This window comes from Platichthys flesus, chromosome 6 (genome assembly GCF_949316205.1).
Source record: "Platichthys flesus chromosome 6, fPlaFle2.1, whole genome shotgun sequence".
NCBI lineage: Eukaryota > Metazoa > Chordata > Actinopteri > Pleuronectiformes > Pleuronectidae > Platichthys > Platichthys flesus.
In genome coordinates this window covers 14,747,556-14,760,175 of record NC_084950.1, presented here as the reverse complement: position 1 = coordinate 14,760,175, position 12,620 = coordinate 14,747,556, and the positions used below count along the sequence as shown (strand labels likewise).

The 12,620-nt window shown below is 44.9% G+C and overlaps 1 protein-coding gene across 1 annotated transcript in view; it reads left to right on the top strand.

Annotated features, from left to right (window-relative positions):
• The window catches only part of LOC133955367 (synaptotagmin-7-like), a 78,720-nt gene extending 66,314 nt beyond the window's left edge, over positions 1 to 12,406 (top strand). Inside the window, exons 8-11 of the mRNA XM_062390181.1 lie at positions 153 to 322; positions 655 to 769; positions 1,468 to 1,667; positions 2,608 to 12,406. Coding sequence (XP_062246165.1) covers positions 153 to 322; positions 655 to 769; positions 1,468 to 1,667; positions 2,608 to 2,712 — 590 coding nt within the window. The 3' untranslated portion in view covers positions 2,713 to 12,406. The remainder of the gene's footprint in view (positions 1 to 152; positions 323 to 654; positions 770 to 1,467; positions 1,668 to 2,607) is intronic.
• The last annotated feature ends 214 nt before the right edge of the window (positions 12,407 to 12,620 follow it).

Sequence of the window (12,620 nt, the reverse complement as noted above, 5' to 3'; positions counted from 1 at the left end):
TGCAGTTTTTGAAATGCACTTTGGCCTTTGCCAAATTCATCCATGTTAGTACGGTGCCGATTACACTTTTCACTTTGTTCTGTCGAGAATGAGGTTTTTCATCTGTGCAACTCCTCCCTCGGTGCCCGCTCTGTTTCCCTGTCTGTTTCCAGGCTTCCCGTATGAGAAGGTTAGAGAGCGCACTCTCTACCTTCAGGTGTTGGACTATGACCGCTTCAGCCGGAACGACCCCATCGGAGAGGTGTCGATCCCCCTCAACAAGGTGGAACTGGGCCAGATAAAGACTTTCTGGAAGGAGCTCAAGCCCTGCAGTGATGGCAGCGTAAGAGTGGGAGGGAATAATGAAGAATCCAGTGTTTGAGTTCAGATTTTTTTAATGGTTACACCTTAAGTAGACGAGGCGGTTTGTTGATGACTTTCAGCACGTGAGCTTGATAGGTCTAATTTTAGAGTGAGCAACGAGATGGGCTCTGCCAGCCTGGTCACTGGACCGGTTGTGTTTGGCACGAGGGGTTAGAGCAGAGAGCGCAGTGATGTAAGATTAGACAAGCTAGTGAGTAATGTGGAGTTTGCAATTCCCTGATGAAATCTGATATTAGACCCTGTGAATCATACTCCATTGTGCGTGGGTCTGTGTGTGTGTGTGTTCTTCAGGGGAGACGAGGAGACCTGCTGCTGTCACTCTGCTATAATCCCAGTGGCAACACCATCACTGTGAACATCATCAAAGCCCGCAATCTCAAAGCCATGGATATCGGGGGTACCTCAGGTAGAGTCTCCTCCATGTTTGTTTAGCCTTTTCTCTTTCTAACCCTTGTTCTCTAGTCCGTAGCCCTTCTCACGACATTGGTCTTTGTGTTCTCACACACACACAAACGCACACACACGCAGCTCCAGCCGGCTTTGTGTTCAAACATTCACAGACCTGTCTGTGCAGATGACGGTTGCCGTCTGGCTCCTAAGCTGAGTCGCACCTCAGATAGCTGCAGCAGCAAGGTGACATTACATCAAGTGTCTGTCCCTTGGCCTAGCTCTACCCCGTTCTGTCTCTTCTGTATATCTATGAGGATCTTCAGCCTCCCAGCCAAATCTGTGTCAGCCGGGTCTGGTGCTAGTATCAGCTCTTTCTGTGAAATGCTTTTCGTGGCGTATTTTTTTCCTTTGTAAAATGACTGCTTCCTCTCACAGTGCGAGCAGGATCTGTTTGTATAACAGAGTATGATAATGCTCCAGAATTGGTAGTGCAAATCCCAGGCCCTATTTCCATAAATACTTCCTCATTTGTATGTTTCCTTGCTCAGGGGATAAATTGACCTTGAGGCCAAACTAAGTATCTGCTTCCCTGCTGCCTCCTCTGACCTTCCCAATTATGAGGGTAATAGCCAACCTGACCCCAAGAATCCCCCCCCACGTTCTTCTTCACCTGCCCTCTCGTGTAAACCACTGCCCCCTGCGTCCACATTGCAGATCCATATGTGAAGGTGTGGCTGATGCACAAGGACAAGCGTGTCGAGAAGAAGAAGACGGTGACGATGAAGCGCTGTCTGAACCCCATATTCAATGAGTCCTTCCCCTTCGAAGTGGCCGCCCATGTGCTGAGGGAGACCACCATCATCATCACCGTCATGGACAAGGACAGGCTCAGCCGCAACGACGTTATTGGCAAGGTAATACTTTGTCATGTTGGCCCTGGTTACAACATATACTGTAAGCCCCTTCTGCTCCTTGTTTCATGGATGTGTTAGCAGTTGATGACGTTGGACTCTGTAACACAGAGGAACGAGCAGCCTTTGGTCACATTTCAAACATGTCTGAGTTAAATGCTGTGAAATTAATACAGAGGCTGCAGCCGCAAGGTTAAACATGCAGAGAGAGTGGATACATGCCCTGCTGGCCTTACAGACCACTGTTAGAAAAATATCATTCAATCATCACCTCTGACAGGCATTAAGAATAAAAACAGTCACTACACTCAGCTAAATAACGGGCTGCTGCTCCAACTACATATTTACAGTACAAACATGAATTGTCTAAATATTGTAAGTAGATGTGCTCTGCTTTGGCTACAATGTGATATTATGGGGCAACTGCGACCGTCTACAACATGTCCACTAAGAGTACTTTATGTAACCAACAAAAGTCTCAAATTGTTATTATGGCTCTTTGCTAAGAGTCTGGTAACATATTACATGTCTCACTCTCAAGTCTCGTCAGAATTGAGTTATTGGACTGAGGTAGAAAACAGAACGAGAGCTGGAGAGATGACTTTGAATTGCACTGAACTTTTATGGCTGATTCTTTTTCTCATGTGGACAGTTTTTGATGAAGCACTTGATCGTCCCTACTTGTTTGAGCCGGAGTATATCGACGACGACTTCCTGCAAATTTAGATTGCGCGGCTCTTAGGAATGAATACCCAAAATAAAAATGTCTTGGTGAACAAAAGCACTTGAAGTGGACATTTTGTTAACTGTCGCAGTTGCCCCATATGTTGCAGCAACTGTCAAAGTGTCACGGCTGCCGGGGGAGAAGATCTACTGGGCCAAAAGTTTTAATGAAGCCAATAATGTTCTGTACCTTACAAGATCTCTTCCTCCACTCTCTTAGATCTACCTATCATGGAAGAGTGGACCGGGGGAGGTGAAGCACTGGAAAGACATGCTCGCTCGGCCGCGTACGAACGTCGCCCAGTGGCACGCTCTCAAGGCCTGATCGAGCAACCCAGCTTCCTCCATGCCCTTGCATCTCCTGCCGCCCCCCTCCTCCTCCTCCCTCCTCCCTCCTGCCTCCTGCCTCCCTCCCCCTCCTCCTCCCACTCCCGTCCTTATGCACAAGACTGACTTGCTGCCAGGCTGCAAAACACGGGTACAATTAGCCATCTGCTCTCTTAAACCTTTAAACTCTTTGCTTTCAAAATCTCTATTCCTATCTGAAAATTCTCTCGCTCTCTCTCTCTCTTCATTTGTTCCTTCCTCTCATGTACGGCCGGGTCCTTGATTTAAGCCTCTCACCCTTTTCGTCGATGGCCCCCCTGTTTCTGACTGTCTGTATGTCTGTCTGTCCACATGCACTCTGCCTGTGGAGGTCTCATATGTTCCGTTTCTTTGTCGACCCCTTGGTTCTGAACTGCACTGCAGCCCCCTGACTCATCAAGGTGCCAGTCCCGTGGGATCACAGAGAATCTTATTAAAACCTAATCTCATATAATCCTACTGTATTGACTATTCCAGCTACACATATATACATAAACATACTAATCTCAATGGCGTTATAGATTGTCAGAACAACCCCCCCCCCCCTAAAAACAGTAGTAAAAAGTATGTTATCCATAGCCTTTCTGCAGTTTCTCATCCCTCCCCTCTCTTCATTCGTCACCTCGTTCTTGTCATCTTTCTCAAGTGAACTATATCCTGTCCTCCATTTCTGTCCTCCCTCCTTTTACTCAAAAGTGGTTTAATGTTCAGCTGAAGTTGTCAGAAGCAATCAATACTCAGTTTGTGATGCAACCAGCTGAACTCGGATGGAATTGTTGATACTGCTCTCTCTATCTCTCCCTCCCTCCCCCTTTTTCTTCTCTATTAGCTTCTTCTTTCTTTCCCCCTTATTGTTCCCTTTTTCTCTTCCTCTGGCACAATATTAGCGAACCCCTCCTCGCCCCCTTTTTGGACCCCCACCCCCTCGTCGTCAGTGTGCTGTGGGTGCTGTGCCGTAGCTCCAACAAAAATAGAGATTAAAAAAAGAAAATACTAAACTAAACTGAAACTTTCCGACGTTTGGAAAGCGGGAACACAACAAACTCGTGAAAAGGATCGCTCCTGATTTTTCCAGACAAAACGGCCTGACATGGAGAGAGAAAAAAGAAGATGAAGAACAAAAAAAAGTGACCAAGATACGATGATGTCATTTTTCACAGCATCTCCAACTGAGGAAACAAATTTAAAATATTCTTCCACTCTTAAGATCGAAGCAGAAGCAAAAAGCAGAGTTTGAGCTGTTGGTGCACATGTGTGCTCACTTCAGTCTGTTTATTGATGCTATGAATTCTCTGTGCTGCCGTGTGCTCTGGCTTTGTGCTGACGGGGGTCGAACTCCAGCAGTTTTGACCTGTGTGGCTGCCTTACTGCGTGTGTTCATGTGTGTGTGGGTGTGCGTGGGTGTGCGTGGGTGTGTATGTTCACGGGAACAACATAATTCTGACTCGGCAGAAATCTTCTTCTCTTTTCTCTTTCTCATCTTGCGCTCTTCTTGCTCTTCTTATACTGCCATTGTTTCCCCAACCTCTTTTACTGTCCTGCCTTCTAAATGAGGGGAAGTTCTATCTGCACTTTTTGAAAATGTAATAATAATGATAATGGTTTTGATGTTGGTTATAGTACTGGTAGACATGAAGGGTGGAGTATCTGAGAGGGTGAGGGAGAGGCGATGTCTGCTCTGTGATTTCAGGGTTTGGAGATGGAGTGGGGGACACCGAGGAGGGATGTAGGGCTCTCATCCTCCTCTCTTTTCGTTCCTCTTGTTTTCCTTGGTGCACCTGTGTACATGTGTCTGCGTGTGTGTTTGTATGTGAGCTACCAGACTCCCAGTGGCAGGCTATTAGTGTCTGAAATGTCAGACCAGAATGGAGAGATCAGGCCCATCTGCTTGTCATGTGGGGCCGGCCCACACTACAGTGTTATTACACAATGTGTTGATCAACAGCAGGCCCGCTCTGAGCGCTCAGTGTCCGTGTCTGCCCACGATGCTGAGCAGGAGCCGAGTGTAGATGTGAGAACAGGGAGACAGATGTGCAGTTTGGCTTTAACGCAGGAAGAAAAAACAGGATGACAGGGCCTCGTCTGAGTTTTAGTTGTTGTTCACAGAAACTATGAACAACGGCGTGTCACACACAGTGGTTGTGATATTAGATGATGGTCTGCTCTGCCAGTGTGAGACGCTCCCTGAGTGTTTGACAGCAGCACAGAGAGCCCTGGTGCCGGTGCCCGTAAATAAAACAAAAAGCAGCGACGCGACTATTGTCAGTTATCAAGATCCTCTCACACAGATGTTTGCTCCTTCGTCGTCTTACTTCTGACTGAGTGTGTTTTCACATTCATAAAAATCTGTGAAGCATAATAATCCAGTCTCCTCGCTGTTTTTCTTATTTTCACTGCAGTGACTTTGATTTTATTTCTAAATGAGCATCATCCTTTCAAACATCTCTCAGGTTTACTCTGAGCAATTAAAAATAATCAGTTTTGTGTGATTCACTGGTTCTGTTAATACAGTGTTGGTTGCTCCTACTGACTCTGGCCCCATCAAAATCTGCAGGTCCTGCAGTGGATTTAATCTTCTCTTATCTAGTAATAATTTAATAGTATCCTGTGTCTTTGTGCTCGTTTTGATTTATGCTAATGATAACCCAATCACCTCGAGACAAATTGAAAGATAGTCTAATCTTCACAGGGTTTGTCCTGTGTGCTATGCTGTGAGTTTATTTTGGGCGGATGTGCTTCATGTAAGCCGCGGCGCTGATGTAAATGGGCCTGACCACTCAAACCCCTTCACAGTTTTATTACACACACATATCCATACGGTGCATCTACGGGAAGCACTTTTTCTATGTTGCATGTAGAGATCTTGAGAACAGAGAGAAGTCATTATAGCTGATCACAGCAATAACTTCATCGGTCGCATTCGATTGCTTCTAGAAGACCGATTGAACAGACTTTGGTATCTACTGATCCGGTCCAGCACCCTTCAGAACAATTGGCCAGCCATGGAACAGGGCACACTGTTTTGACAAGCCCTGCCTGCAGTGTCACAGCACATCACTGTGCCGTGAGGTGGTCAGAAAGGAGCAATATCTGCCTCCTCGGACCGGTGGGACCCGCTGTGTTCAGGGGACAAACCTTGCTTAGAATAATACATGACACGATGATCGACAGGGATAAAAACTCATCAGTCGAAATGAGGAAAATAATCAGTGAGTGATCGTAGTGGAAGCGGTGAAAGCCGAACCTGGTTTGAATAAGCAGGTGTGCAGGTGATGAGTCAACACAATGCGTCCGCCGTTTCCTTTCACCGAGATTACATCTTGCTCAAGGAGTGATAAATTGTTATGCTAAGGGGGTTTACAGTGCTTTGTCATCAGTGACCCTGTAAGCTGGAGGATATGGTTTATTTTTAGTAACACGCAACACAGTGTGATGCCTCTGATCCTCCAGGGAGACTGGGCACTGGGAGGGTACAGGGTTGGGCTTTTAAAACTTATAACACCGGGAGCTTTTGAGTCCTGATCATTGTAATTTTCATTCTTAAAAGTTCTCCAAAAGTTCCTCAATGGGCCGGTTATCAAATAATTAGCCCTTTGGGCGAAGGCAGGTAGTTACTGAGCAAACTGTTACAATGCAAATGTGCTTCTTATGTAAAATTTCTTAACCTCTTTTGTTTTGTTGACATTGGCTTTTCTGTCCCATTGTTTGAGCTCCCATAGACCCAAGTGCTAAGTGAAATAATGATAATCGCTAAATCCACATTTTCCTTTACTACTGACCTTATTAAAACTTTTACAAATATTGAGTATATTCATATTTTCTTCTTGAAAGTCATTAACCATGTTAGAAATGTACAAAATAGTATCATACAAGGCAAAGTGACCTAAGTTAAGGAAGAGGTCTAAAGAAGAGGTCGCCTTCAAAACAGACGCGATGCATCATTTTTGATAATGCGATCAGTGCAAATCACATTTATAAGCTTTTCTTATTAAATAACATTTAATGAAGAGTCAAACTCATAAAACGATGTAAGCAGATGTTAAAGAGAACATTAAAAAGGACTCCGTACTTTGCAAATAGTAGTTCTGCAGTTACCTACAACTTATCATACAAAGAATTTGTTTATCTAAAAAGACAAAATCAGTCAAGTTGGGCTGAATTTCAAAGCTTCTCTATAAAAGTCACTATTACCTCTAAAAACAGCCAGAAATACAGTGTAATGTGACTGTAACACTGCCAATCCTGGAATAAGATACTAATTGAAGTCACACTTTAGGAAACCGAGTGTGTCAGAGCTGCATTAAAATTCATCACCAGAGTCCAGGAAGTTCCACACTCCTTAGAATAACCAGCAGTCACTCTGCAGCTCCATTAAAACGGATGGTGAGCTCAGAGCCAAACAGTATAAAGGAGAAAGCAATTTCCAAATCCCACTTTTATTTTACTGCCACCTGTCTCACACCTCGGAACTTATTGCATTTTGTTGGCAGCAACAGTGTCAGCAATGACCTTCAACAATCCCTGGCTCATGAATACAGCGCGGTGGTGGCGGCGGTGCAGCTACTCCCAGTAAGGGCTGCTGTCAGACGAGGTGCACTTCCTCTCCTCGTGCTCCGCCCCTGCTCCGTCTACCATCATCGCTCCGCTCCCTGGCGAAGCCAACTGGTCGCTGCAGGTGTGGGTGATAACTGGGTGATTACCGAGGTTTAATTCACAACGGCACACGCAGACAACACTGCCCACAACTTTGCCCCGCACACAGGCTCTAAAAAAACTATTCACTTTGCCACTTAAATGAAATTGATACCTATTGTATATGTTATTTTCCAAACTTGTCTTTCAATCTGGAGAGTATCAGAACACTTTTTGATTTAAATTGTCCAAATTTCTTATTATTAGAGGCTCATTTACTTATTTTATAGTCATATGTATAGTCACTTGCCTCTGGGGGTAGGATATGTTGATTTCTTTGTAACATTTACATCAGTGTGATAAAAAACAACCTAAAATGACCATCATTGACAAAAGTTTTGGACTTTTTAGTTTGGTCAATGTCCCATCCACAAACATGGTGCAGGCAGGGTTTGTGAACTCTACAGCAGCCAGCCACCAGGGGGAGATCGAGACACGGCTTCAGTTTTGCGGATCAGTCATATCGTCCATCTTTATATAAAGTCTATAGTTTGACCAAATACCTGAAAAACGAATGACATTCCCATCGGCCTCAGCTGCATTTAGAACTAGCTGACAGATGTTAGCCTGCTAGTATGCTTAAGACTCTTACTCCATGCATAAAACTTTATATTCACCTGGACTCCCATCTTCTCTGAGATGTTTATTCCTCCGTGTTCTCCCAAATGAATCATTGTCACCAGAAGCCTCCTCCTCCTCTGTTTGCTTTCTAAATAAGTAAAAGCTTTATTGGCTGATGGGGTCACACCAGTTTGCCAAGGGATAAGTAAGATATTCTTCTGAGCTTGATGATATTGTGTGTCCTTGTCGCATGCTCTGAGACACTTTCTTTCTCTTCACTAGTTTTCCCTGATGGCTATGGCTTCCTCAAGATGAGCGTCAATGACTCACTCTATTGAAAAGGTGCCTGCTTTGCAGTAGTTTGGGCGATATTGAATTAAGGGTACACTGTGCTTTATGGGAGAACTTCAGGTGTTTGACTGTGTGTGTGTGTGTTTTAAAATCAGGCTGTAGTAATCTCATCCCAGTGGGACTGCAGTGTAGCTTTTATTCTGCTGAATCATCTTATGACAGCGCAGGCAGCCCACAAGTGTCCCGGGTCACCTTTGTCATGTGCCCGGTCCGTCCTGTGAGTCTCGCCCTGCGCAGACAGACCTCGCCTCCTCCAACCACCCTCTCCATTGTTTTAAGCATCTGGTGAAAACCAATGTGACTTCTCCCAATCAGGGTTCAAGTGAGCATTCTTTGAATGGTAACAAAATGAATTTGAAAGACAATAAGTAATAATATATATTTTTTTCCTTTTTGTTCACATTTGACTGTTGGTCAGTGTGTACGTATGTGTGTGCGTGGTGTTCTTGTGTCGGGTTTATTCTTTACAAAAACGTGATAAGAAACTCCTTCTGTTTTTGAAAGACTTTATGTAAATATCGTTGGTGAAAAATGACGTTTGTTGTATGCCGAGTTTGTTTTCATTTGTCACTTGAAATGATAAAGAAAACAAAGATATCCATGAATAACAGTGGTGATGTTGATGATGCTGAATCTGATTATAACTGCCCTTCTTGAATAAGGGCTTTTGATGTCCGCTGTATATTTGTTGGAGGTGTTTGAGGTTCGGGGCAAGAGAAACAAAGGGAAGGAGTGATACCCGACACATCCCAGGTCCACTGTAGCAACACTGCCACATGCCTTCATACCCTTGACCCCATCCCACCTGTCCCAACCTCCCAACACACAAACACACTCACACACACACACTTCCAGGAAAGAGACGTAGCCTGGGTCATTTACGTCCTAAAAGCCTCCATGTACTTTATTACAAACAGAGTCTTCGCTGGCTGTGTGAGGAAACTGGTCACCTCCCTGTGGAGTCTCTCTGCCATGGCCGACTGGCATCACATCTCACCCTGTCTGCTTACCGGCTTGGGGATTTAGTGTAATGCCATTGTGTTAGACGGGATTGGCCCTCTACTGACACTGAGGATGCCTTCCATTGAATTTGAAGTAATTATTGCTCAGCTGGAGGCCAGACATGGGGACGGACAGGCACGTATGGAGGAGGGAGAGGAGCTCAAAGTGAGAGAACATACATCATCCATCTGATCTGATACAGTAAAGACAATTTGCTTGCTTGTATTGGGGGTTGGACTCCGGATTAAGCACCGCTCACTGCTGTGAACTTGCACCATAACTGGTCCGTTTCTGGCTCCAGATATTTGTAAGAACTCCTGAAAGTAGAACACAGGATTAGACTGGGAACCACCACATGCCTGAAAAAATGAGGGAGAATAACATTGATCTTTCTAAATAACTTAAGTAGGCCCTTTGCTGTCTCAACACTCTTTTAACCAAAATGGTAAAACTGCACCAGGGCTGCAGTCCAGTTATTTTCCCTCTTTTCTATATGCCACCGCCGTATGTAACTGGCTGGGTCTGCATACGGTGCAGGGAGGGAGCTTATCAATTTCATATTACTTTTTGGACCGTCCCTGCTACAGATATGATACAGTACAGCAGATACTCCCAGCAGCCGTCTGCCGGAAGGACAGGGGATACTGTCCCGCCTTTATTTGTAATACCATCCTTTAGGGGGAGTCTCACAGAGTCCGAAAATACAAACACACACACACACACACACACACACACACACACACACGCACACAGTCTGCCATTTATCGATGCACTGAAATCAAATTCTTACTATTTTCCCCAAATCCAGACCCTTCAGAACACTTCTTACGTTTCTTGCTGGTTGTAAATAGTCTTTGTGAACCTGTTAGAGCAGCCTCTAACTCCTGCCATAATGTGGATATTTTTGATCAGGTAGGTAATAAGCAATACACTATAATTGATCGTATATACGCCATACTTTGAACTATTACTTACAGAGTCTGATTGTGACTCCTCTTGCATTATGGGATGTCGAGGGTAGCACTCCTGTTTCTTCACCTACTTTCTCGGCTTGCCATGGGGCCCACCTCTTCAACAAAGAGTGCTCTAACTCAAAAACACACAATTGTGATGTGTACAATCTAATTTAATGTATTTATTTATGTATTTTTGCCAACTTTGTATAGTGTATAAATATCTATAAATATATGAAAAAAAGACAGTACTGTATAGATTTTAGCTGCCTGGTAAGGTTAATAGTATATACTTGGTAGACTAAAAGAAAAAGCGTAGAGCTGTTCAAAAGCCAGTTATTGAGACAAAATGCTTTCTGTAAAACCTGGTGCCACTGGCTCTTTTTATATTCTAGGTTTCGTTTATGGTTCATTTTTTTTATTTTTATTTATTTTTTTATTCCAGCCAGTGGGATCCAAAGTGTGTGTTGTTCTTCTTTCCGTCCGTTTCTTTGTTGATCGGTTGGTTTGTTGTTTTTTCTTGACAAGACACAGCGAGGTTCTGGCAGCCAGGAGAGTGCAGTGGAACGCAGACTGGGACCCTGTGCAGTAGTGTGCGCGTGTGCGTGTGTGTGTAATAGGTGTGCGTCCGTCCATAGTAGTGCTAGTGCTCTCTGTGCAGTGCCTCCTCCCTCCCTCGCTCCTCCCTCGCTCTGATGTAGTAAGTCATGTGACGCAGTGCGTGTTAAGGTGCAGAATGACTGTGTTTGCTCAAAGCTGGCAGATGCCCTCTCTCTCTCTCTCTCTCACACTCTTTTTTTGTCTCCCCCACCACACTAACACCCGGCTTCTTCATCACACCGCTTCAGTTTAATCCTCCACCAAGTATAGATTTCCACTTCCTCCGCTCAATTGTTCATTTACTCTCCCATTCAGCTGGCAATGCGCACACCACCATTCTTATTTCCCAGTAATCCATGCTTCCCCATCTATCCCTGATTCCTTGCCCATTAGCAGCTCTCATCCATCACCCACCACATTACCACCCTGTTTATCTGCAGGACTCTGTGGACCAGAGAACGATTTAGCACAGAAAAAGGAGAATGGATCCATGCCCCTCATCCCCGGTCACACCTTCACGCTTTCCTTGTTTGTCTGTACGGACTCAGAGGAGACGGGCAGCTGCCGGCTCTGCCCACACAAACACAAAGCAGCCATATTCAGAAGTCAAGCCCAGAGCTGTGACTCAAATCTTTGTTGTGGTGGCTTCACTGCTGCCCTGTTTGTAGCAAGAGAAAAGCCTTAAAGATCGGACCAACTACACACAAAAAAGTAGTGGGATAGAGCATTTGCAGTGGACTATTATTACCTTCCCTTTCCCACACCAGATTTATTACTCAGTAGTCCGATGTGTTGCTTGGTTGCTCTGTATATATCTGTGTAGTACTTCTGTTGATGTCCTAGTATTAGGATAGTAATGGGTTCTTACTGGGTGTCCTCCGCAGACGTCCTCCTCCTCCTGCCTCCCCTCACATTTCCTCCAAAACTTCAAACATTCCATCTGAATCTCAAGCGAGAAGCGTTTTTGAGATGATTAGACTTCACGTTGGCTGAGAGCAAAACAGCAGAATGACTGAACCACAGGTGTTTCCACAGAAGCCATGAGAATAATCTAGAAGTCATGTCCCTCTGAGAACCGTAAAACCCGAAAACTTGACTCCACACTCAGCGTGAAGACCCCCACGCGCGCCCCTTTGCTCCTCCAACCCACCTCCACACTGACTACACCCGGCCTCCCAGGGGGAAGAGAAGGGTGAGGTAGTTGAGGAGGTGGGAGAGCCCCGGGAGGCGGCAGAGAGGCGCGGTGCTGTCGGTCACATCCTGGGTCAGGAGGGACGGGAAGGAGGGCGTCTCGAGGTCAAACCCAGTAGCGCTTTAGTTTTGCGTTCCATGTTTTTTTTAGCCTCTCCTGTTTTTTGGCCGAGCGGACTGTGATCTTACTGGTTGATTTTCTCGTTCTCCTCCACCCACCAGTGTTACAGAGTGTGTTGGGTGGACGGAGCCATGGAGCTGAGCTCTGATTTTGTTCCATATTAAAAAATAATTTTTACTACACCTGTGTGCAGAGAGTCATTGGTCTGTGTTTTCTGAGGTTTCTTGAACAGTCTATCTGACCCTGAGCCAAATATATGAATAATTAAACACCACACCTGTATGGTTTGTTTAACATCAAGTTCCAAAAACAGCATGCTGCTGTAGTTAAATCAATAACAAGCTTAACTCATTAGTTGGCTGACAGAATTTTACAGTTTTGATAATTTAACAATTT